Raw genomic sequence first — 26932 nt, 5'->3', positions numbered from 1 at the left:
TCCTACTCTTTGGTGACAAAATGTCTTCTTGTAGGCCACCTGGACCTAATCAACTCAAAAGCCTAATCATTTAATTCTTTAAATTAATGGTTAGCTATGTAAACTACTACCTGTAAGATTAGCAAAGAAATATGCCACTAGAAGTGGGTAGGAAAAACATAGTCAAGAAGTATGAACAGTAGAAAACAGATGGACTTTTGAGAGAAAAATAATAAAATGTAATGAAGCTTAGAAACACAATTAAATAGAATCAGTTAAGATCCTAGACAGAAGGTAAAGCAGGTAATTATTATAATATGATATAGACAAAAAGAGGAAAAGCTTTAAAGCCTAGTGAAATATAGGGTATCATCTTGTGTTTAAAAGATTACAGGTCTTGAAACTCCCAACCCTTTCTTATATTATCCAGATTATACTGTGAAGAGAAGATGTGGAACTGATACTTTTTCCATCGTCAAGATGTAAAATATATTGATTTGAAAAAGGGCATGAATTAATTGGCTCCTTTAGTTTTTACAGACACTGTGCAACTAAGGTGCTTATATAAGTTAGAGTTGACTAGTTTCAGCTGGCTCAGAGAAATCTGTATGTCTTCTGGCATCTGGAACAGAGATCTGACACGTGCCCCCATATCCAGCTGCACTCACTGTACCTTCCTCAATGAGGGGTTCTATTAGGTATTGGGGACACATGATCAAGGATAGATTTAAACAAGGAATAAAGAGCTACCATTGAGGAATATAGCTAACATTTATTCGGTACTTATGTGCTACATATTACGTTTTACACATGTCATCTAATCTGATTTTCAGAACAGTCCTATGAGGTAAGAATTATTATTTTCATTTCACACATGTAGAAACTGAGGGTCAGAGATGTTGAGTAATTGCCCCAGGTAGCATGGTAAGTGGGGTAGCCAAAATTTGAACTCAGGTAATCTTTGGGTTTTGCTTTTTTCTTTTTGGTGGTGGAGGGAGGTAATTAGGTTTATTTATTATTCATTTATTTTTTAATGGAGGTACGGGGGATTGAACCCAGGACCTTGTGCATGCTAAGCATGCACTCTATCACTGAGCTAAACCCTCCCCCCAAAGTCAGATAATCTTAAAGACTGAAGGAAAGCAGAATAAAGTCACTTCAGGGCAAAGGAGTGACAGATATTTTCTCCTTTCCCCATTTCCCAGGTAAAAATATCACAAAACTATGGGTAAGACTTTCAGTTGGAAGACTGAAAGGATTACAGAGGCCTGGATGAGCTACTACCTGGACAGGGAGGAGTTTATTTCTTGAAGATCTCTATTTAAGGCTTCTGAGCTGTTAAAGGCATTGAGCACCCTTTTCCCTTATTTTCCCTCTTCCTTTCGGGCTGAGAATTCTTGCTTTGTAGACGAGGAACTAGAAGGGACACAGTGAGGCCCAAAGGAAAGAAGGTAGGGCGACAGCTGCTCAGAATATGTTCTAATCTTAAAACAGAGAGGTAGAGACACTTTACAGGTTTCCTTCAGGGATCACCAGACTTGAGGGAAGAAAGTTATTGCTAAGAATAGACTGTATATTTGAATGGAGTGGTCCTAATGCCCTGTTTTTTAAGAAGCTAAGGATGGTAGATGGAGTAAAGAACTTTGAAGGCTTCTACCAAGAGAAATGTTCCTAGCGCAAGGTTCAAAGAACAGAGAAATTGTTTTTCAGTTAACAGGGATTAATCTCTTAACAGGGATTTTTTTTTCAAAGAAACAGGAATATATTTGAGTCTTACATGTAAAACTAACATAGGACATATGAAACTATGTCGATACTATTTAAGGAAGAGACAAATCACTAATGAGTAATAGGTACAGAAAAGATAACCAAATAAATATGGATTTAGAAGGATTTGTTCAGCACTTAATAAGTTTACAACTCATAATTCCATAAAGTTTCAAGGTCTGAATGATCTTTGTTATTTGCTTATAATTTTATATAGAGTCCCTAACTCTTTCTTAAAAAGGTCTAAACAGTGAAAGTGTTATATATTCAAACTTCTTTTTGTCAGATCAGATTGATACCAACTTTGACAAGTCATTTTATCAATATAATCCAGGTTTATCACTTGATCCTAGATCTAAACTAGGCTTTACTTCCTTCTCTCTTGCTCTATAAGAAATCACCTAACACTATAGTGGTCTTACCTTACTGTTTTTCTCATTTATATACATTCTATTAATATATGCCATTGTCATGTACTTTCTTGCATGATGATATATATTATAATATATTAATGTCAAAGTCTTAAGCTGTATTTTTTATTTATGAATATTTTGTTTCTTTAATTAGATTGTGACACTTTCAGATAGAATTCTGAGCTAAACTGGACATAGGTCTGAACAAACACAACTCATTCTGTATTCTATAGTATTTATCAAATGGCAAGAAACTTCTTTACTTTTTGTAGCATCTACAGCACTTTATGATATGGGATAAGATATTGAAAGAGGAATATAAGTAATGAAGATGATACTGAATAATCACAATGATTACTTAATACTGAATGAGACGTAAGCATAGTACAAATGAATCCCAATTAATAGCCAAGCATCCACCAGAAAGGAAGGGGAGAGATGTCAAATCTTTTGGTACATCAAACAGAAGTTTAAATTGTATTTCATAGTAAAAAAAAAGGTAAATAATGAGTTAAGAAAAGAAAAGAAGATAAAAAAAAAACCCTATAGGTAAATTACAGGTGTCAGCAGTTTAATCCCTTGACACAGAGTGGACACTATGAACTGCAATCACATCCTATTACACACCTCCATCTGGCAGTATGCTCCAGGTATTCAAAGATCTGTAACTGGATGAAGTTTCTGCACCCTGAAAAAACTCTTGGGCAGCTTTCTATAATTACATAGGACTCTCTCTAAGGAGCAGATGAAAGAAATCTCTGTATCTCCTTGACATCTGGCTTAGACTGTGGGACTCCTAATGGCTTTATTGTATGTACTCAGTTGACTGACTAAACAGCACTCCCCGGGGACAGTGTTTTGGAAAGTTCCATGTTTTATTTTAAGTACTCAAAATATAATTTTATTTCTCAATATTTAGTTTATGGCAATAATATGAATAGAAACACTCAGAAAAAGCAAATATTTAATGTTCTGAATTACATGGTTAGAGTCTAGAAACACAAACTGGAATGTCATATGCAGATGCAAACTAAGAGTTGTGAGTACATTAGATCTTTCTCAAATTAAGAGACCAGCATTCACAGCATTCTGTATCAGATGACCTGTCCTCCAAGATCATTAATAAATGAAAAAGTAAAAAATGCTTTACCATTTACAGAGTTGTAGAAAACTGCTCTTGTGCTTTTCACACTGCTGGCACTGCCCACAGAGCCTCCAACATCCCATAATTCTATATAGTAGGTCTTCTCTTCTGGTGTTCCTTCTTTGTAGTCATGAACCTAGCAAATAAATCCATCAAAATAATTACTATAGCCACTAACAAAACTGGTAAGCACTCATTCCAGTTTAAAGTATTGGACATTCCATATCAGCATCTTACCCTCTGGCTCTCTAATCTCCTGTCTTTGTAGCTTCCTCCCTCTAATATTCCAACTCTAATAATAATCTTTGATCCCATAGGTCCCTATAGTTTATTAGATTAGAACACCTTTCAAAGTACCCCCTTCTACTTCCAAATTCTCACTTCCTTCCTAATTAAGCATAAATTCCACTCTTTGCCATTTCAGTCACTCGTTTACCTCTCTCACACAGTATTCATCTGACAAAATTCCAGCCCTGATTATATCAATTCTGTGTCTGTAACCTAGCTAGGTGAACATAATGCCCAGAAAAATATACATTCAAGCTGACTGGATTCATTTTAAATTCAAGTCTACCTTTGGAGCTATCCTTCAATCAGTACCATAGTCCATTTCCTCTTTTCCTTTCCTAGATAACTGTTTCACACTCTCACCTCTTTGTGAAATTTCTAATCTCTCTTCCCTATCCTCAAGCACAGGTAATGACCTTATTTCTGGAGACAGAAGCAATCAGAAGAGAATGTCTACAACCTGCTCTTACCTTACCTGTCCACCTCCCTGCATCTGTACCCATATAATTTGCCTTCCCTCCAGCTATTATAAACTGTCAGTGTACCTAAGGCCAAAACCCCTTCTTATACATGAAATCCCATCTCTTCTTTCTTATCAAAGAGATAGCTCTATCAAATCTTCCTTTTATCATCAAATTTTCCCTCTCTGTTGGATAAGTCCCACCAGCATACAAACATGCTATAATTTTTCCCACCTTAAAATAACCATCTCTTGACCCCATGTCTTCCTCCAGCTACCATACCACTTCTCTATTCCTTTTCACAGCAAAAGACCTCCAAAGAGTTGTCTGTTCTCAACTGTCTCTAATTCTTTTCCTTATATTCTCTTTTGAACTCATTCCTGCCACACCTTTTGCCCCAATCACCCCACTGAAATATTTCTTATCAAGGTCACTAATGGCTTCCACATTGCTAAATCCAGTGATCAATGAACACTTTTCATCTTACTCTACCATCTGATAAAACTAATCACTCCTCTGTCTTTCAATACTTTCTTCACTTAACTTATAGGATATCACTCTCCTGCTCTTCTTCCCACCTCATTGGCCAAATCTTTTCAATCTCTACTTGGGTTGTCCTTATCCCTCTAACTTGTAATTGTTAGGGTCTTCCAAGGTTTAGTTCATGGATCTCTTCTCTATCAACACTTATTCTGTTGACAATTTCATCTAACTTTATGATTTAAAATGTTATAATTATGTTGATAAATTCCAAATTTATATCCATCCTGGACCAGTACCTTGAACTTGAGACTACCATATCCACTGGACTACAATTTGGACATCTAATAGGAACCTCAAATTTAACATATCTAAAAACAATATTCCAATCTTCCTCCCAAACCTTTTCTTCTCCCAGTTTTCTCTGACTCAGTAAAAGGCAAGTCTAGCCTTTGAGTTACTTGAAGGGCCAAAAAGTTGAGTGATACTTAACCCTTCTCCTACTGCATATCTGATTTGTCAGCAAATCCTATTCCTTTTGCCTTAAAAACGTATCCAAAACCCATTCATTTCCCACCATTTCCACTATTACCATTTTCAAAGCCCTTATCTATCTCTTTGTCTCAATTAAGGTAACCATCTCATAAATGATCTCCCCACTAGAGCCTCACCCTACTCAGTACCTCTCTACCCCCATTTGTTTTCCACACAAATAAGTAATCTTTTTAAAATGCAAGTTAGATCATATCCTTCTTCAATTCAAAACCCTCCAATGACTTTCTTTCTCAGAGTAAACGCCAAAATCTCTCCCTTTCTCATGGTCTAGACTCCATAAGCATTTATTGCCTGTACTATATTACTATTTGGAAACAAAATCTGATATATAGCAACCTTATCTATTAGAATACAGCTAAGAGTCAGATTATAGTATAGTGGTTCAGAGGTGTACATCAGAATCTTCCAAGAATTTTTTTTTAAGAAAAACACATGTCAACAAAAGCAAAAAATAAACAAGTGGGAGTACATCACAATAAGAGCTTCTACACAGCAAAGGAAACCAGCAGCAAAGAGAAAAGACATCCTGTGGAATGGGATAAAATATTTACAAATATTTGATAAGGGGTTAGTATCCAAAATACATAAAGAAATCATACAATTCAATAGCAAAAAACCAAACAATCCAATTTAAAAATGGGCAGAGGAACTGACTAGATATGTTTTTCAAAGAAGACATACAAACGTTTGGCCAACAAATACATGAAAATGTCCTCAATATCACTATCAGCAGGGAAATGCAAATCAAAAGTACAATGAAATAGCACCCCATACCTGTTAATATGGCTGATATCAAAAAGATAAGAGATAACAAAGACACCAAGATAATAAAAAGGAAAATTATCAAACCACAAAAAGAAAAAGAGAGGAACAAAGAGGAAATACAAAATCAACTGCAAAACAAAGTTCAAAATGTAATAAACACATATTTATCAATAATTACTATAAATGTCAATGGACTAAATGCTTTAATCAAAGGACATAGAGTGCAGAGTGGATAATAAAGAAAGTATCTACAATATGCTGTATTCAAGAGACCCACGTTAGGGAGAAGGACACACATAGATTGAAAGTGAGAGGATTGAAAAAGATATTCCACACAAATGGAAATGACAAGAAAGCAGGAATATCAACAGTGATTTCAAATAAAATAGACTTTAAAACAAAGATTATAAAGAGAGATAAAGAAGGATATTTCATAATGATTAAAGGAGTCATAGATGAAGATATTACACTCATTAACATATATGAACCCAACATGGAGCACCTAAATACATAAAGAAAATACTAACAGATAAAAACGGAAAATTTGATCGGAATACAATCATGGTAGAAGACTTTAACAATCCATTAACATCACTGGACAGATCTTCCATACATAAAATTAATAAGACAACATAGAAATTAAATGATACAATAGAACAATTTGTCTTGGTTAATATTTTCAGAACATTATATTTCCCTAAAATAGAATATACATTCTTCTCAAGTGCACATACCACATTTTCTAGGATAGATCATATACTTTGGCACAAAAGAAGCATCAACAATTTGAAGAAGATAGAAAATATTTGAAGCAACTTTTTCTGACCACAATACCATGAAACTAGAAATTAACTACAGAAAAATAAAGGAGAAATAAATGACAGCATGGAGATTAAACAACATACTACTTAAAAAAAAAGGGTGGATGATGAAATCAAAGAAGAAATAAAAAAACATAGTGAGACAAATGATGATGAAAACACAACCACACAGAACCTATGGGATCCAGAAAAGGTAGTGCTTAGAGGGAAGTTTATAGTGAGAGATACAGGTCTACCTCAAAAAAGAGGAACAACTGCAAATAAACAATCAAACTTACCACCTAAAAGAATAAGAAAAAAAGAGCAAAATATAACAAAAGTCAGCAGAAGGAAGGAAATAATAAAGATCAGGGAGGAAATAAATAAAATAGAGATATAAGAAACTTTTGAAAAAATAAAAAAAAAAAAAAAAGACAAGAGATAACAAGTGTTGGCGAGGATGTGGAGAAAGGCAACCCTTGAGCACTGTTGGTGGGAATGTAAATTCGTTTGGCCACTACGGAAACAGAATAGAGGTTCCTCAAAAAGTTAAAAACAGGACTACCATATGATCCAGCAATCCCACTTCTGAGTATATATCCAAAGGAAACGAAAACAGGATACTGAAGAGATACGTGCACTCCCATGTTCTGTGCACAAAAGCCAAGATAAGAAAGCAATTCAAGTGTCCATCAATGGATGAACAGAGAAGATGTGATTATATATATATATATATCCTATATATGTATATATAGGATATATATATATATATAGGAATATTATTCAGCCATTAGAAAAAGGGAAATCCTGCCATTTGCGACATGGTTAGAACAAGAAGGAAGTATACTAAGTAAAATAAGCCAGACAGAGAAAAAAATACTGCATGCTATCATTTATATGGAATCTAAATAAAAAGTCAAACTCATAGAAACAGAAAACAGAAAAACAGTCGTGAGGAATTGGGGGGGATGGGGAAATGGGGAGAAGTTAGTAAAAAGGTAGAAATTTTCACTCATAAGATGAATAAGGTCTGAGGATCTAATGTATGATATGGTGACTATAGTTGAAAACACTCTATTGTATAATTAAAACATGCTGAGAGAAGTTGAATGTTCTCACCAAATGAATAAATAAACATGTGAGGTGATGGATGCACTAATTAACTGGATGGGAGGATTCTTTTCATAATATATAAGAATATAGTAAATCATTATGATATACACCTTAAATATTTTACTTATCTGTCAACTATATCTCAATTAAGCTGAAATAAAAGTCCTTTAAAAAATATACATGCCAGACTTCCTGAATCAGTAACTTTGGGGTCCAGTCCTTGGCATGCATAATTTGGAGCAATTTTCCACTATTTTGCTGTAACCCCTAGTTAAGAACTTCTGATTTTATAGAATGGAACTATTTGGTATCAGGAGGCCTAGACTATATTCCTTGATTGCTACTGATTATCCCTGATATCTTTGAGTCTCAGTTTCTTTGCTTATAAAATGAAGGAGTTGTATTATGTATATTAAATGGCTTTGAAATGACAAAAAGCAAGATAGCTGAGTAGTTAAAATAGATGTCATAAAATGCACATTCTATTTTTAACAGAATGCTTCACACTTTTTACTTATTCATATTTTTTTGTCCAAATCTTTTTGTTCAAGGAAAAGTTTAAGTAAATAAGATCTTCTACAGACAGTCACACTGACATTGAGAGAAAACAATTATCAAACTGGCAACAAACAAGACAGGACAGAAAAACGGGTATTGCAAAATCACAGCAGTTGGGGATAACTGTGGATAATAAAAAGTAATCCTGTACACTGATAAAAGGTATCACTGTTTTGCTATATGGTATAAATAACTGATAATATGTGATCATGCTAAATCATCAATAAAAATGTTAAAACTATATGACTTTTGTTTACAAAAGCAGGGAAATGTATAATGTTATCTAGATTTCCAAGCAAAATCATTGAAATGAACAATACAAGGTGTTATAAAGAGTCAGTTATCTGTTATCAAAAAGCTCAACCACTTTATTGAAACTTTGCTGATCCTGCCCCCCTTTCCCTGGCTCCAAAATGAGCCAGGACAGGATAGGTACTCCTTCTATTTACTCCCATAACATCCTATACAGTTCTATCATTTCACTAACCACACTGTCTTACTTATCTACTGATATCTATTCTATTATAGACTCTGAGCTTAAGGGCAGGGACCATGTACTATTCATCTTTGCAGGCCCAGAAAATAGCATAATACTTTGCACATATTAGATGCTTGGATATTTTTGTTTAAATCAAGGAATAAATTCAGGATATCTCATTCTCCAAGGTCTTATTATGTTTAGTTCACTATTTTACTGAATTCCAGTGCTTCTCAAGCACAGTTCTGAGGGTGAACTAAATCAGAACCAATAGAAGGGCTTGGGAAAAAAATATAGATTTCTGGACAACTCCTGAAGCTTCTGGGGTGGGGCTCAAAAATCTGTATTTTTAAAGAAAGATCTCTAGGTGATTCTGATGCATAATTCAGTTTGGTAACCATTTTGGTATATCACTTTTTTCTCTAAAATTATTTCAAATGTCTAATGTTGCCTACTCTAAAAGACTGTAACCCCTCCCAGAATAGCCATTATGTAATATAATTTCCAGGTCGCATGACCTCTTAGCCTTACAATGTACCAAGTCTGTTACACAGCTCCCTTCTGACTACACATACTCCCAAGCCAGACTGACCCACTTATCTGTGCTTTTCTTTACCACAAAATTCCATAATCAAATCTTTTCATGTTTCCTTCCAGAATTAGAAGAGACGATGCCTTTCTTCCTTTCCAAACTGCTCAATTAATACTAAGTTTAACTTAATTTAAATGTAATGAGTCCTAAGAACTTTGAACCGTGGCTTGTAGCTTGTAGCTATGACATTATATCTTTTATGAGTGAGTGATCTCCAAGGGAAAGCTTGACATTATAACAAGGATTGCTCTTGACACAATAAGTGGTACCTTGGTGCTATACTAAGAGCCCAACATGATGGGAGGTAATGCCAAACTGAAAGAAATGTGGTTTATATTTAAATCAGGTCATCAAGGATCTGATACTTAAAGTCATTACAGACTTAGAGCTATACAAGGAAGGGTTTTCTCAACAGGTAGCAACAGTATGAGCTGATCATCAAATGAGAAAAGGAACCACACTATCACTTCAGTACTTCTCATTTACTCACCTCTTGACTTTTTACTGGAAACCAAATTAAGACTATACAGGAGGTTTTGTCTCATTTGAAGAGTTTATTCTTTGTAAACTAGTAGAAACAAACTAGTTTTTTTTTCTTTAGTCCTTTACCTCATTAGTAAGGAAGATGATACACACTAGGAAAGAGGAGTGGATGCTGTAGATGTTTCCTAGTAAGTTTAGTTTAGTTTGTGTGCCTGCAGAATTATCATTAAAGACAGGCAGGAAGGTAGGAGGTCTTAGGGGAGGGTTCAGAGAAAAGAAAGAAGGATAGAAAAAGTCAACGAGAGTGCAACAGGGGAGCAGGAATTGAATTTATCTCATTCACTGCTGTACTTCCAATTCTTTGCAGTGTCTGATACCCAGTAGGTATCAGTTATCTTCTTTTGCCTTCAGCCAAACTCATTTCCTCTATTTAAAAAAAAAAACAAAACAAAACCCTTCACTTTCCCCTTCTATTCTGTACCCATTTGCTTCTTTATTTAACCTTTAAATTTTGTGAAAGGTTGATTTAAACCTGTCTCTTTCCTCTCTGCCTACTTTTATCATTTGGTTTCTGCCACTAACATTCCACTGCACTTTCAAGTCAGCACTAACTTTGTCATCACCAAATTCAACTTTTTCCCCTCTCAGTCTCTATATCTCTGTATTATTTCATACTAAAAGTCAGTCCCTCCTATAAAATTCTCATCTCTCTTTTGCTCTTGTGGTATTTCATCACCTTGGCTATCCCTCCTAATTCTCTGAGCAATCTTTCTCTGACCCCTCTTTTCATAGTCAGCTCTCTAAATATACCCCAAGGCTCTCCCTCAGCTCTTCTCTTTCTAAATTTTCCTTTTTGAAGACCTCATCAGCTCTCATGGTTCAGGACTACCCCTGTAAAGATGATTCCAACTCAGAATTCTCTCTTGAGCTTCAGCACCCCAAATGCTTTTTAGACAGTTTCAGCTGGATAGCTCACAGATATCTGCCTTCCTCATGTTCAGAGCTGAATTTATTATCATTTCCTTCTCTTTCACCTGTAATATATGTCCTCTTTCTTAAGGAATAGTCCATTTGTCCATTGCCAGCTCGTTCAATCATTAGCATCCAGTATAATTTTCCATTCTGTACAAGCACCTTACTTTCTCTCCTCAACTGCTGTAACACTTACGTTCTATATCAGTGTGATCCCACAGAACTTTCTATGATGATGGAAATGTCCAATACAGTAACCACCAGCAATGTGTGTCTATCGAGCATTTGAAATATGGCTAGTTCAACTGAGGAAATAAATTTTTAATTTTAGTTCATTTGAATGTAAATTGCTGCAACAGTCCAGTGGTTACTGTATTTAACAGCATTAGAATATCTTTTTCTCAATACCATTCTGGAACAAGAGGCAGTGCAGAGTAGTGATCAAGAACACAGGCTCTTGAACCAGACTGTCTAGGTTTGAATTCCACCTCCATCACTTACTAGCCTTGTGATCTTGGACAAATCATTGAACACTTCTGTGCCTCAGATGCTTCATGTGCCAAACAGGAAAACTAACAGCACCGACCACAAGGGGTTGTAAACATTAAATGACTTAGTATGTAACATAGATGCTGAGTCAAAGTAAGCACTAAAAAAAATTAAAGCCATCATTCATTATTATTGTTATCTCAAAGATCATTTATATAAAAACCTTGTCCCACCTACTAGATCCTACCTCATATTCTTAGTGAAGAAGTCTGCCTTTAAAAAAAATTCTCCCCAGTGCTTGCATTGTTATGCTGTCCAAAGAGGAATTCAATAAATATTGATTGTACGCAATGTGTAAATTAGAGTTAAAACCCCATTAAAGTGAACTAGAAATGACAAATCGATTTCCTTATTTATAATTTGTGAAAAGATTAAATTCTGTTAGTCTTCCTTTCATAATTAAGAGTAGTCATGCATTTATATTGGTCCCTTTGGACTTAGGGCAATAAAATTAGAACACAGTGATGAATGAAGACTACCACAAAGTAAAACTTTTTTCCCCTTTTCCCTTCAGTTCAGTTACAAATACTCTGTATTACATACTAAATCCAAAATGTTAATAATTACTGAGTACAGACTTTATACTTTAAGCTCATTAGCTTCACCCAGCACTTGAAATTAAACAATTACATTATCACCTTTACCATCTATTTTTAGTTGGCTCTTAACATGTGAAATGAGCTAAATGGGGCAACTGTTTTTAAGGGTGTGTATTCATGGATCTCTACTGATTCCAGAGATTCCCTCTCACAGGATTCAGTAACACAGAAGCTGTAATTGCAACACAAAAGATGCTACAGAAGAAAGTGTTCTTCCAAGTTATTTAGGTAAAGGCTTCAGCAGATTTAATCATTCTTGCTAGAGGTAAGAACTTTCACTTTATTATAATAGTCAAAATGATTTACATGTCTATCAGAACTTTCCTTAAGATTATCACTTAAAAATGCCTTTTACTTATGTTGCCTCTCAAGAAATACATTCTTCTCAAAGACAGAGGACAGATCAACCACCCCAATTCAATGAAGAGTAATAAAAGCAAGATCACTTTCAGCCCCACATGCCCTACTCTTCCACAATAATGCAATTCAGGCCAGACTGGCTTTGAAGGAGTCAGTAACACACTCTTTTCAGTAAAATGTTACGTTATTACATGACACTTGTCTTCGACTACTGTAGCCTTTATTCCAGTCTCCCTTTGGGCAGTTTTATGTGCTCCCCAATGTTCCCTGGAACTATGGAGGAAGTTCAAAAATCTGCAGTCTTTCAAAAGCTAACTCAAGGGAATTCCAATTTCACTTTCTCCAAAAGCAGTGGTTTCCAAAGGAAACTGCTACTGTTACTTCTAAAACTTGGTCAGTCTTGAGAACTAACTAATCTCATACCGATCTGCTCTCTGGGACTTAACAGAAATACTCCTTGCAGTTATAACCCTAAGTTTCCACCTTCATATACAGGGCACTGCTAATATAAAGTCTCTTTTGAAATTTTGCCACCAGCTACACGCAAGAAATTTTACATCCCTGTTATCCTCAATTACCACACACTGTAATGGATTTCTTGTATTCCATTCCCAAACTGCTTTCTACCCATTACTCAACCCCAATTGTTTCCTTTCTCCAAATCTTTCCCTTATTCACCTGGAACCTTACTCCTGGGTAATAAAATTCCATTATATCCTTATCTTCAACCTCACTGTATTAGCTGATGTAAGTCTCTATCCTGAAGACACAACTTCTACTGCTCTCTCATATGGATGCTGTTCACTCTTCCACATTCTAATTACCCTGGAATTTAAAAATTGGAAATACCTTGAATACTCTCCAAAGCTACTTTCAGTAGAGTATTCCTCTACCCTTATATTTAAAAACGTGTGTTTTCTTCCATATCTAACAATTTGGGAACACGGCAGGCTGAAATGACACAGACAGGTCCCCTCTGATTTCAAATTCATGGAAATACCATTAAAATATTTTTTAAAAATAAAAAGGACAAGCTCAAGAGAAAGAAAAGGAAATTCCCCAGATGCTAGAAATGAGGAAAGAACTTAGAGTGCAAAGTGGGAGCTGACCCAGATTCATATACAGCTTCAGGGGTTGGTCCCCAGAGTTTTAGTGCCCATCCAAGAATAGAGATCTGTTTTCCAGCTTTAAAGGAAAGCGTATATGCAGGTGAATGACAAAATACAGACTTCCTTCGTGAAATGTGGACCCTTGATGAGCAGCCAGTCAGTGAAAGAGAGCAGGAAAAACTGTCCACTGGCTCAGGGAAGCAGGAAAACCTTTTTGTCAGAGACCTTGAGTAGGGATGACAAAGAGATGAGAAGCCAATAAAAAATGGAGACCACAATCAGATATTGGGGGCATTTACATTATCAAGATGGCATGGAAATTCCATGATGAGAAATTACAATGATCACTGAAATCTCTAGGGCTCTGGCAGCAACAGAAATGGAAAGGCACTGTACCCTCACAACAAACCATACAAGATTTCCAAAGGGAAGAGGGGAAAAAAATCCTGCTGAAGATGCAGGTATTTTCAAAGAATTGCAGATCATAGAAGAGGTACATTCCCATGAAGGAGAGTCAGCATATACATCAAATTGGAAATCTATCACCTACCCAGAAAAAAAAAAGAACAATTCAAAAGAAACCATGAAATATCATGTTGAAAATAATGATTAAAATAAAAAGTAAAACCATAATGAAAGATCAGAATATTTTGAACAATTTTGACACTTGAAAAAGAACCAAAAGGAAAATCTAGAAATTAAAAATTACAGTTACTGAAATGCAAAACTGAGTGGGTATATTAAAAAACAGATTAGACATAGCTGAAGAGATTCTTAGTTAACTGGAAGGCAGATATGAGTACACCATCCAGGATACACCAAGGAGAAAGAACAGAAAACATGAAAATGCAATTAAAAGATGAGGAGGACAAAAATACAACAGAAATTCAAAAGAAGATGATAGAGGGAATGAAAGTAGGCAAACAGATAATGGCTAAAAATTTTGAAAAATGAAGACAGACATGAGACACACAACTTCTGAACAAGATGATTAGAAACTAATCCACCCCAGGCATAGGTTAGCAGAACTACAGAACATCAAAGACAAGACAAATTTTTTTCTAAAGCAACTAGAGGGAAGAAATTACCTTAAAAAGGAATAATAATTAGGCTGACGGAAGATTTCTAATCAGCAATATGTCATAGACTGAGGAACAATAGCTTCAAGGAACTGAAGGAAAATAACTCTCAATCTAGCTAACTACCTCCCTATTTATTTCTTAACTCAATGGAAACAGGTATGCCAGCAGAAGGGAGCCTCGGACAGGACTAGGCAGAATTAGGAAGACCAACAACATCTGGGAAGATAGTGAATAAAGTGGAAACGGCCCTGTGTTTCCTAAATGTGAGGTGGGACAGATGACCTAGACAGGAAGCTCTAGAAGCTTTTGTCTGCGCACTACAATTCTAGCCAAAAGTTGGCTGTCTTAGCGACAAAGGCTTAGGCAGAATTATTTATGGAGTATGTTAAGTGAATTCTAGATATATAGCATAGTTACTAAAACTGAAGTTTCTGGCCTCAGACTAAGTGGTATCAAATCTTGACTCTGTTTCTTATGAACAGAATGAATTTGATCAAGTTACTTTACCTTCTCTATGCCTTAATTTTTGCAACTATATCTCAGTTTAAAAAGACTAAAAAAGCAAAATAAGTGTTCAACATTTGACATAGTATCTAGCACAGAGTTGGTGCTTAATAAAGCCCAGCTATTACTGTTACTAGCCTTGACTACAGTGCTGTAATTTGATCATTTGATCAGTTTGAAGGAATTATCTTTAATACGACACTGGAAAACTAAAATATAAGAAACACATACTCTGACATCTACTGAGCAGCCCACAGTCCATGATGGATTTCCCAGAACTTGATTTTGGCACAGAAGATGAACTAGTGAAGATTTCCCAACACCTGTAAAAGACACAAGAACTACAGTCATATAAAAGTCATGCTGAAATCTATTACGGCAAAAGGGAGACTGAGTATACGCAGTAATAATGATATGAAAAGCATGGTTATTTAAAGGGTGTTCATGCCACAACCATTTAATAAGCTTTATTAATAAAGATGGTTAAGAATACTGGTTCTCTCAACTTTAGCACCAAAATCCCCTGGAGGGCTTGTGGAAACACAGAATGTGGGGTCTTGCTCCCCAGTCATAACTGAAAGTCTGTACCTCTTAATTCCCTGTACCTATTTCACCCCTCTCTTACTCTTCCTAGCAACTACTAATTAGTCCTCTGTATCTGAGTCTGTTTGCATTTTGTTTTGTTCATTTATTTGCTTTATCTCTTTAGATTCCACATGTAAGTGATATATAGTATTTGTCTTTCTCTGTCTGATTTATTTCCCTTGGCATAATACCTTCTATATCCATCCATGTTGTTGAAAATGGCAAGATTTCATTCTTTTTATGGCTAAGTAATATTTCACACAACACATACATTTTCTTTATCCATTCATCTATCGATGGACACAGGTTGCTTCCACATCTTGACTATTGTAAACAATGTGGCAATGAACACAGGGGTGCATACATTTTTTCCAATTAGTGTTTTTGTTTTCTTCAGGTAAATACCCAGAAGTGGAATTGCTGGATCATACATTCAGTAGTTCTATTTTTAATTTTTTGAGGAGCCTCCATACTGCTTTCCATAGGGGCTGCATCAATTTACAATCCCACTAACAGCACGTAAATATTCCCTTTTCTCCACATCCTCGACAACACTTGTTGTCTTTTTGATGATAGCCATTTCAAAGATGTGAGGTGATATCTCATTGTGGTTTTGCTTTGCATTTCTCTGATAGTTAGAGATACTGAGCATCTTTTCATGTGTATGTATTCTTTGGAAAATGGTCTATCAGGTCTTCTGCCCATTTTTAAACTGGATTGTTTTTGATATTGAGTTGTATGAGTTCTTTACATATTTTGGATATCCCCTTATCGTGTATGTCATTTGCAAATATCCTCTCCATTCAGTAGGGCAGACTTTCTTTTCTTATAGATTTCCTGGGTTCAGGATACTCAAGTTACTAATGCTGGGGCTACTATTTGCAGATCTGTTTGAAGAGGAAAAGGAATGAGCTATCCCTGCATATTTGTGTGTAGAGTTACTCTTTCAGTTAACACATTTTGGGATTCCATTATGACAAGCATAGTTCGTGAATCTTTATGCATCACTAGTTGTACCATAAATTCAGACCACCTTTTTGTGTGAATTATTGAGTATGGACCTAACACTACTATAAAGTTATATTTACAGATAATCTAGGAAGTATAGAAAAAAGAAGAAAAAAATCACCTGAAGAGCAGTATTGTCAACATGTAGATTTCATTTCATAAGCAGGGTTTTTCTATAAGCAGGTTGCTATTGTGAATATATACAAACTGTACACAGTACACTTAAAACAATGAAATAAAAGTTCATTTGTCTTTTTTTAGATTCAACATATAAGTGATATCATGTGGTATTTTTCTTTCTCTTTCTGGCTTACTTCACTTAGAATGACATTCTCTAGGTCCATCCATGTTGCTGCAAATGGCATTTTTATTATTATTTTCTAAGGCTGAGTAGTATTCCATTGTATAAATATACCACAGCTTCTTTATCCAGTCATCTGTTGATGGATATTTAGGTTGTTTTCATGTCTTAGTTATGGTAAATAGTACTGCTATGAACACTAGGGTGCATGTAGCTTTCTGAATTAAGTTTCCCTCTGGATATATGTCCAGGAGTGGGATTGCTAGATCATATGGTAAGTCTACTTTTAGTCTTTTGAGGAATCTCCATACTTTTTTCCACAGTGGCTGCACCAAACTGCATTCCCACCAACAGTGTAGGAGGGTTCTCTTTTCTCTACACCCTCTCCAGCATTTATTGTTTGTGGACTTTTGAATGACGGCTATTCTGACCAGTGTGACTCAAGTATTGTGCTGTACACCAGAACTGGCACAACACTGTAAACTGGCTATACTTCAATAAAAATATATTAAAAAAAGAAAACAATGAAACATAAGCCTTTACTTACACAGCTGGTTTTGTCTGAAATATCCTACCCATTCTCCCCTTCCATTTCCTCTCTCCCGCTGGCCTGGTGAATTAATCTTTCAAGACATAGCATCATTCTAGTTATAAAGACTTTTCCGACTCCATGCAGGTAGAATTAAGCACATCGTTCACCATTCTTTGCATCTCCACTGCACACTGTACATTTTCCTAGAAAGTACTTAAAATACACTATCACACTTGCTTGTTTATAGATTTTATTCCATCTGCTAAATTTAAGTTCTTTGAGGGCTGGGACTGGGTTTTACTCATAGTTTTTATTCCCAGTACTCAGAACAGGGCCTTAGTATTTATTTAATGGCAAAAACTTTCCATGTTATTACAGAATCTTCATAAACATTTTTAATGTCTCCATAGTAGTTCAAAGAGTAGGCATAATGATATACTTAACCATTTTCTCATTATTAGATATTAGGGTGTTTCAAACATGATGCTAAGAAAAGATCTGTTTAAACTTTTGATTAAAATTTAAAGTATTTTCTTAGTATACCTTCCCAGAAGTGAAATTAATGTGTAAAAGGAGAGCAACATTTAAAGTTCTTGATATCTATTGTCAACTTTTATCTTGTTACTCTGCCACCAGCAGAGTAGGCCTGCAGGTCTTGTTTGTTGTACCTCAATAGCATGTAGTTACTTTTTTTGTTAGTTTATAAGACACAAAAAAGTGACATCGTACTTTAGTCTGCATTTCTTTACTTTCTGGTAAAGATACACATAATGATCATCTTTGCTAATCAGTTGTGTCTCTTCTCTATGAATTATCTATTGATTGCTCTACCCATTTATCTATTAGGTTTTAGTGTTATCAATTTACATGACCTCTTTATATATTAGCTGCTCATGTAATTGAGTCAAACATTTTCCCAGATTTCCCTTTCATTAATTTTTTTTTTCTTACATACAGGCATGTAAGATTTTTGAGTAATCAAACAGAGCTTTGTATTTACTGCATTGCATCTGATATCTATGGCCTCAGGGCATATTGCTGATTTTTGTGTTTGCATGTAGGTTCATCTATGTTGGAGGCTTATAGCTAGGCATGTAGTCATCAGCTTGACAGAAGGCTTGAGCTTCCAGTTAAGCTTCACTGTGTAGGGTAAACATCTCTACGCAGTAATACTATATAGCTCTCCATGAATTAACTGCATTGGGTGACAAGCGCTAACAGTGGATGGACTCTAAAGTAAGAACAACTGAAGTACCATGAATAGTGGCTATTTGACTTCTTTAAGAATTTTGGGAGGGTCTGTTTCTGTTTTTATCATTAGAACTAAATTAGATCAGAAGAATGCACTTGATTTGCTGGGGAAAAAAAAGTTCAATATAATCAAATAAATGCCAACTCCAAATAGAGCTGGTAATGTGTTAAGCTCATCCCTCATCTCGCAAAGAACAAAGAGAAAAGAGTATATGCATGTTGGTGAGCCTTTCAGGATTTCTTACTAAATTATCAAATATCTCTAGGTGACACAAACAAATTTCTAAACCCAAGTCATTCCTTTATATACTTGTGAAATCCTGAAAAATTTCACAGGGGCAATAAGCCTTTATTCAAAAGTAAACTTTGAAGTTTGAGTACAAAGACAAATGAAGTGTAAAAAGTATATTCTAACCTGTCAGATAGCAAATCACTGTTAAAAGAGAACTCATAAAAAAGCAATAACTGACTTACCACATACAGCCTAACATCAGTGAATGAGTAACAAGATCAATCACTTTCCTAGTGGGCATGGCTGTCTTCTGTTTTACAACTGAACTATAATAATAATGTCAAAAAGCTTACTAATTGCCTGATCACTTTTCCAAATTTAATGCAGCAGATAATTCAACCCTGTTATGTAACGCATTGATGCCACAGTTATAACTCTAGTACCTAACTCAGTGCCTGCTATGTAGTAGGTATTTCAGTTTTTTTGTAGGGGGTGGGGGGAGAATAAAATGACTAGTTCGAACAATATGTAACATGAAGGAATTGTTAGATGCAATAGAAAGGGAATTATAAATGACAGAGAACATCTACTTCACGTAACATGAAGAACTCTCTGTTAGCTCTGGATTCCAGTTCTAAATTCCACTTGGTGATACTTTTGTGAAGTCCATTTAGATCACCACTGCCTTCTTTATCTGTAAAACTGAGTGCTTTTATTAAATTAACTTCACCATTTCAAGTCAAAGAACTGAAGTTGACATAAATTGGATTATCTCCATAGAACTTCATAATGTAACTTTCTGAATGGAATATTAAATGATGCTCCTTGTAAAACATTTTGTAAGGCAAATGATCTTCAGGCAATGTGAGAGGTTAACCTCTTCCGCTCAACAATTTTATTCAGTTTGGGAAAGCTAGTTTTCAAGCTCTCCGGAGTATGTTCTTTCCAACTCCAAGCAACTGACACAATGTCTTTGCTCACAGCAACATCCAAAGGTCAACCCCACAAAAGTGCATCTATGAAATGCAAAGTTACCATTTATTTCAAGTTCTAAAGGCGCTTAAGAGTGGAAGTTATGAATAACAGGATAGTGAAGTGAAGGAGGGGGAAACGCAGGCTTCAATTTCAGTTCTCAAACGTCCAAGGTGTCAAAAGAATTTTAACACTAGGATTAAACAGGGCTCAGCATTAAGTCCCAGCTGCTTCATAATATGGCCCTTTTAATTTCTCTATTTCTTACAATCTAGCATATAATCGGTTTGCAATAAGATTAAAGAGAACAAAGAAATCAAGAAGCCCAGCTGAGAGCAAAACAGGACTTTGAAATTTGATATCTCATTAAATAATATAGGTTACTGTTTGAAGTACGTGAACTCTGGGTTCAAACCAGTTGTCCTTTACATATCTCCGCCTCACTTTTCTCATCCGTAAAATGGGGTAAGAGGGCTGATCGCAAGATTAAAGGAGTTAAAATATGCAAAACACTTGTAACAATGTCATTCTTCTTAGTGTACTCTGATTTTCTTAATTAACAAAATCTGTTTGAGACGGTCCTAACTTCCGTCTCAGCCCGGCGCCCAATACAATACTCCGTATCTCCATATCTTTTAAAACAAAGGATCACTTGGCTGCGGTCACCCGAGACAGACGAGAAACCTGCGAAAGCCGCGGAAAGGCCTGGGCTCTGCGCCCCCCACCCGTGATACGCCGCTGCTTCGTCAAATAGAGCAAAGTCCTCTGGGAAACGTAGTCTTTGGGTCTTGAGAGGGATTTCAGCCACAGGTCAGAGTCAGTTGGCTGCTGTGGGGAGATGGGGGAGAGCGAAAGGGGAGGATTCTCGAATAACTCAAAAGTGTCGGGAGCCCCAAGGCTGGGTTAAGCGGCTCACCTGAGTCTCCCAACACCAGTACCTTCACCCGATCCAGAGACGCCATCTTGCCACTGCCTTGCTGGGGCTAACGCCTCTTCCGGGATTGTAGACCAATCAGAGCTGGGTATGGAGGGCAGAGCCTTCAACGTCATTGGCCAATTGGAGCGTGACTGTCTTGATTGAAGGCGTCACTGTGCTGATTGGCCCGCCTGGCTAAAAGTAGCGGGTGGTTTCCGAAGCTGGTCGCAGGATTAGGGCGTTTTCTTTGTCGCACGAGTGGCGTGGCTCGTTTAAGCCGGTAGTTGAGGCGCTGAGGGAAGCTGTAGTGGGAGTGTTCGAGGATTCGCTTTGGTAAACCTTGTTCCCTGTTCCTTGTTCTCGGCTCCCTGGCCAGGCGTGGCATTTCAAGGTGTCCTCTCCTCATTGCTCCTTTCTCCTTAGCTATCCTCCACCCCCTTACTCTCTTGACTTGTTCTCTTCTTGGTCCTCCAAAGAACCATTGACCCCGGAGCGGCCCATGTGCGACCTCGGGTAGGACGGGCTTGGCTGCGCTGAGTGTGGCCCCTGGACTCATCTGGCAGAGTCCGAGGGAATTTAGGGTCTCGGGGGTCTCACAGTGGGGAGGAGGTGAACATTACTGAACCGGGCTGGTGGAGGCCAGCTGCTTCGGAGGTTTCGCGGTGATATGCCGCTTTATGTACGAGGGCCTGCAGAGTGCCGTGAAATATAGTAACTGAGAAAACCAGTTGGATGTGTAGAATCCAAGTTCTTTTTAGAGCTGGAATAGTAGTAGTGTACTGAAATAATCTGTACAGGCTGACAGGACTCCCTACATCCGCTCCTTTTATTTTACACCCTGCAGTCAACACAATCCTTTAAAATCGCGAATGTGATGCTGTCATCTTCTGCTTAAAACTATTGGAAGTTTCAGAAGAGGGTTTCCAATATCCTATCATTTTCTACGCTGGAAACTGCAGTGGAGGAAGTGAATTGGGGGAAGGCTGGCAGGGTGGGCATGTTTGAAGAACACGTGCTTGGGAGACCTACTGAAAGGAAGTACTTGACCAGCTGTGCTCCATACTGCAAACTCAGTAGTGAACAAGGTTAAGCCTCTGGTCTCCGACATAGACATGGAGAAAGTATGTCTATTCAGTGCAAGGAAGAAGGGGAAAGAGCTATGGGAACATGTGAAAGGGGAATCATTCTAAGCCCCTAAGGGAAACCTGGAAAGATCTCTTTGAGGAAATGTCATTTGAGTGAAGGATGATTAGAAGGGACTTTGGGCTTAGCTGAGGGGACAGACAGAACAACATGTGCAAAAGTCTGGGAGCAGGGAATGCTTATGTGGCTCATGAAACCGAGAATGCCAGTGTGGCTGGAGATGAGGCTGATAGGGTAGATGGAATGTAGAGTGCATTCATTTCAACTTTGTTTCTCCAACTCTGTGCCTGATGCACAGTAGTCCTTAAATGTTTATATGATTAGAATATATATGGTTCAAAAACAAAACAAAACAAAACAGCTTGCCTTTGGGAGTCTGGGGTAGGTAGGGTGGTAGGTGAGGTTGGGAGGTGACTGATGGACTCTGAGGCTAAAAAGAAGAAACAAGGCCTGGCTCTCAGAGGTCACACACTCAAAAGTCTCCAGAGGCCAGCCAAGCTTCTTTTCTGTTTAAAAGGATTCTACTCTGCTTTTCTAATCTACTCTTTAGCTTATTGTTTCCACGTGGGAACATGGTCTCACTTGTTTCTTCATATAGTTCTGACTTTCATGAGGAGCTGAAAATGGAAATTTATGTGAAATCTCATGATTTTAAAATGTTGACCACTAATCAGAAAAATTACAAAACATTCATTCTTTGAGTCAAACGGTGTGGCAGAGGCTGCTAGTTTGAGAACTCAGACCTAAGTATTATGAAATCTTGAGATTGAGGAGGTTTAGCGTTAAGTGAGGAAGTAGAAGTGATGAAAGAGAGAGCATAGTGGTCAGGAAGGAGGATTTTAGAATGTAGAGATTTTGAGCAAGGCGGCACAGTATGACTTCTTTGCTGAACTCTCCATTTGTTCAGCTACGTGCTGGACATCTTCACAGTAATACTCAGTAGTATTTCCTCAAAGGCAAGCAACTAGAAGTGAATGCCAAGTGAATTCCATACCTGTTCCTCTTCAGGTGTTAACCTATTTCTCATAGTAGTACTTTTCTCTTTCCAGTTACACTAGCTCAAAACAAATAGCTGTATGTTATTGTTTAATGGATATAATGTTTCAGTTTTACAAGGTGAAAAGAATCATGGAAGTGGATGGTAGTGATTACTGGATAACATTATAAATGTGTTATTATTATACCTATCACTAAATTGTATACTTAAAAATATTGGTAAATTTTTTGTTATGTGTATTTTATCACAATAAAAAAATTGGGAAAAAACCAAGTAACTATTTAAAAATTTCCTACTTTGTAACTCCATTTCCAGTAATTGTTGGATCCTTTTGATTTTGTTTCTCTAATAAGTTTCATTCACCCTGTCCTCTTGTAATTTTTTCTTCTCTTTCGTGGTTTAGGTTTGATTACTATAGCTCTCAATACTTCCACAGTGCTTCCATCTTCACTTACTTCACCCATTTCTCAAATTGTTGTAAGAATCACTTTTCTAAGTAGAAAGTCATTATAAATGCCAATATTTAATGAAATTCTAATGATACCAGCTTTGAAAGCAGAACTTTACATGAATTACTTCATTTAATCCATACATCAACTCTATGAGGAAGGTTCTGTTAGTCACTTTTTATATATGAGGAAACTGAGGCTTAGAATATCCAACTGGGATTCAAAACCCAAAACTATTGTACTGAAAAGTTATGTCACTCCCTTGCTCAAATCTTTAGGGCCCCCTATGGTGTCTGAGGCAAAGGAAACAGGCTTAATGCTAGGTGGCATAACGCCCTTCCCATGCAGGATGTGCTTTGGTGGGGTCTGTAGTAGCCAGGCACCCAGTTTGTTGGTAGCAGTGGTCAGGGACTTATTCTGTATATTAGAGTCACCTAAGAAGCTTTAAAATTAGTGTGATGCCTAATCTGGCCCTCTCAGACTAGCTGAAACAGAATCTCTGGGATGGGGCCCAGGGTGGGTATTGTTAAATGCTCCCCAGATTATTGTACTTTATAGCCATGGTTGGGAACCATTGGTCTGGAAAATGGAGTATATGGGGTGGAAGGTCAGGTAGGGGAATACAATAGTAGGAAATACTGGAAAAAGTAGGTTATTTTGACATTTGCCATCCTTTGGACTGTTTCTGAAGCCACATATTGGTATATTCTGCCAACTGTTAAGCATGTAAAACAAAACAAAACAAAACAAAACAAAATGAAACAAAACAAAACAAAAAAACCCAAAACCGGTTCAAGTACAATGTGTTGACCAAATTGGAAAGGAGAACAAAATGTTTCTGATGATACGTTAGGATAGTACTTCAGTGTTTTACCCAGGCACTTGCTTGGCATCCCTAAGCCTTGGGATAACAGGAGGACTCTAGGTCCACAGGTTTGGATCTAGGTGCTACTTTGTTATCCCTTATGTACAGTCATGCCTCAGTATATATACTTTATTATAACTGACTTTGCTTTTATTTTTCCTTTATTACAGGTAGGGCATTATATTCTACCCCCCAAGTATATGTATATATTGGTTATTTAGGAATATCTTTTTAATATAGTACTGTGGATATAAAAATATTTCTTATAAAAGAAGTATTAAACCTGATAAAGTTGAAAACCACTGATTTTAAATAAAAAGTTCAGTAGAAGCTAGTATTAACAGAATATGATTCCTTATTGAAATAGTTCAATGGGACGTCTATTAAAAAATGTCCTTAGGGTTTAGGTAAATTTCATTTTATATAATCTGTGTGGGTAGCCTGGCTGTTTTTAGTTTAGGATGTATTAAATTGATATGGATGCTATCTTTATTAATAAGTGCTTCCTAAGCATGTTACATTCTCATTTATTTGTCACAGCAACCTCATTGTGATAGTTGATATCCTTATTTCTCAGAGAATAAAGTGTGGCTTGAGGTTGCTTAAGGGATTGCTTAGGATCACACAGCTACTAAAACAAGGCTGTCTGGCTAATTCCAAAGCCCAGGCTTTTTAACATATGAAACTCTAGCCCATGCCAGTTTGGGCTTCTAGAAGATAGCTTTCTGGGTATAATTAACTTCTGCTTTGTCTTACAAGGGATCCCGTATTTAAGGGTATCTTGGCGTTTGTTGTTGTTAACTGTTTTTAAGAACTGTATTGCATTTATTTAATTGGTCATTAAGTTTTTCAAGGTTGGTGAAACTGTCTGGAACTATTTGTTAATTTCTTCCAGATTTATAACAGGAATTTTGCCAAGCACCCCAGCTAGTGATTACTTATGTGTTCATTGGTTTGTTATGATTTTATTGTGAGAGCATGACTATATACAACATCCTAGAATCTATCTTGGTGGAAAAATGTTACTCAAGAAAGACACTTAAAAGAATATGCTAACTGCTAAGTTTCTCAGGGGTTTTCAGCATTCCCAAAGATCTGTAGCATTAAGAATAATGAGACTTCATTTAGCTTTTTTGTGTTTCTCTTTATGAAACAAAGTGGACTTGATATAATACATCAGTGCTATAAAGTAATAAGTTACTTTTTGGAAATGAGTGCACTCAGTCTTGAAAGTAACCATTTAAGAAATATGTCAAGCTTTTTAGGTGTAATCTTTTGTGTACTGTAGAGGAAAATCTTGTTCTCTGTTACATGCTTAGGCATTACTAGCCTTGAGTACCTTTGTGGCACTTCAAGAATAGTGGTTACCAGCAACCAATAATGGGTTGATTATTCTAGATTTAAAATAATTACTTTGTCCTTATGCCTAGCTAATTTTCTCTTTTTTTCTGAATTCAGTACATTTAAAATTGAAGTTTGCTGCTAAAGATGGCAGATCCAGATGTCCTCACCGAGGTTCCTGCAGCATTGAAGCGATTAGCCAAGTATGTGATCCGGGGGTTTTATGGTATTGAGCATGCTTTGGCCTTGGACATCTTGATCCGAAACCCCTGTGTGAAAGAGGAGGACATGTTGGAGCTGCTCAAGTTTGATCGGAAGCAACTTCGATCAGTCTTGAATAATTTAAAGGGAGACAAGTTCATCAAATGCAGAATGAGGGTAGAGACTGCTGCAGATGGGAAAACTACTCGTCATAACTACTACTTTATCAATTATCGTACTCTTGTTAATGTTGTAAAATATAAATTGGACCACATGAGAAGGAGGATTGAAACTGATGAGAGAGATTCCACCAACCGGGCTTCCTTCAAATGTCCCGTCTGTAGTAGTACGTTTACAGATTTAGAAGCTAATCAGCTCTTTGATCCCATGACAGGTGAGATTTTTCTAGTTTATGAATCTTTCTTTTAAGTAAACTTTTTAAAATAAAGTGTGTATCCTTTTTCTTAAATTGATTCATCTAATTTTTAAACTAATCATGTATTTCATTGTAAAAGTGAATTTATTGGTATAAGTCAGCATATAGTCAGTCTTAATGCCCTGTTTGACTGTCATACTACTTTTAGAAGCTTTTGCAAAGACTTTCTCTTTCACAAGGCGGTGTACTCATCCATGGACTGTCCTTTCACCATGGCCCTCCTACCTCTGCTTCCACCCCCATCCCTTATTTATAGGTTATCTAGAGGGTTGACTTTCTCTACCACTTTGAGGCTATTCTGACTTTATTGACTTTGCTTTTGACCTCTTCATTCAACAAATATTTGAGCACTTACTTGTGCCAGTCACTGCCAGACACTTACAATAAATACTTATTATTAGCACTTAAATGCTTTGTTAGTGAAAGTGCAAAGTGCTATCAGGAGTACATAACCAGAGCATATAATCTGGGTTTGGGGAAGGCCTCTGAAGGAAATTAAGAAACAGCAGGGACCTAAAAGATAAGTACAAGTTAGCCAAAGAAATAAGAGAAGGACCCTTTCCAAGTTAACAATAGATATTTAGCTTCTTAGTCATCCATTAATGGAAGAGAATTGTCAACAAGAGTTATAAATTGCTTCATTTAATTAAAT

General features: G+C 36.5%; 2 protein-coding genes across 3 annotated transcripts in view; one reads left to right on the top strand and one right to left on the bottom strand.

The window, feature by feature from the left end:
* Positions 1 to 20923, bottom strand: part of RABL3 (RAB, member of RAS oncogene family like 3) — a 33702-nt gene extending 12779 nt beyond the window's left edge. Inside the window, exons 1-3 of the mRNA XM_006210342.4 lie at positions 20849 to 20923; positions 15283 to 15374; positions 3310 to 3439 (exon numbers count right to left, since the gene is read on the bottom strand). Coding sequence (XP_006210404.1) covers positions 3310 to 3439; positions 15283 to 15374; positions 20849 to 20894 — 268 coding nt within the window. The 5' untranslated portion in view covers positions 20895 to 20923. The remainder of the gene's footprint in view (positions 1 to 3309; positions 3440 to 15282; positions 15375 to 20848) is intronic.
* A 151-nt stretch (positions 20924 to 21074) lies between these two features.
* The window catches only part of GTF2E1 (general transcription factor IIE subunit 1), a 36238-nt gene continuing 30380 nt past the window's right edge, over positions 21075 to 26932 (top strand). Inside the window, exons 1-2 of one of the 2 annotated variants that reach the window (XM_006210343.3) lie at positions 21075 to 21181; positions 25761 to 26238. In XM_006210343.3, the coding sequence (XP_006210405.1) occupies positions 25791 to 26238 (448 nt within the window). In that variant the 5' untranslated portion in view covers positions 21075 to 21181; positions 25761 to 25790. Of the gene's footprint in view, positions 21240 to 25760; positions 26239 to 26932 lie in introns of both variants that reach the window. The other variant, XM_031680710.2, reaches the window with a different exon arrangement.

This window comes from Vicugna pacos, chromosome 1 (assembly GCF_048564905.1).
Source record: "Vicugna pacos chromosome 1, VicPac4, whole genome shotgun sequence".
Classification (NCBI taxonomy): Eukaryota; Metazoa; Chordata; class Mammalia; order Artiodactyla; family Camelidae; genus Vicugna; species Vicugna pacos.
This window is presented reverse-complemented; position numbering and strand designations above follow the sequence as displayed.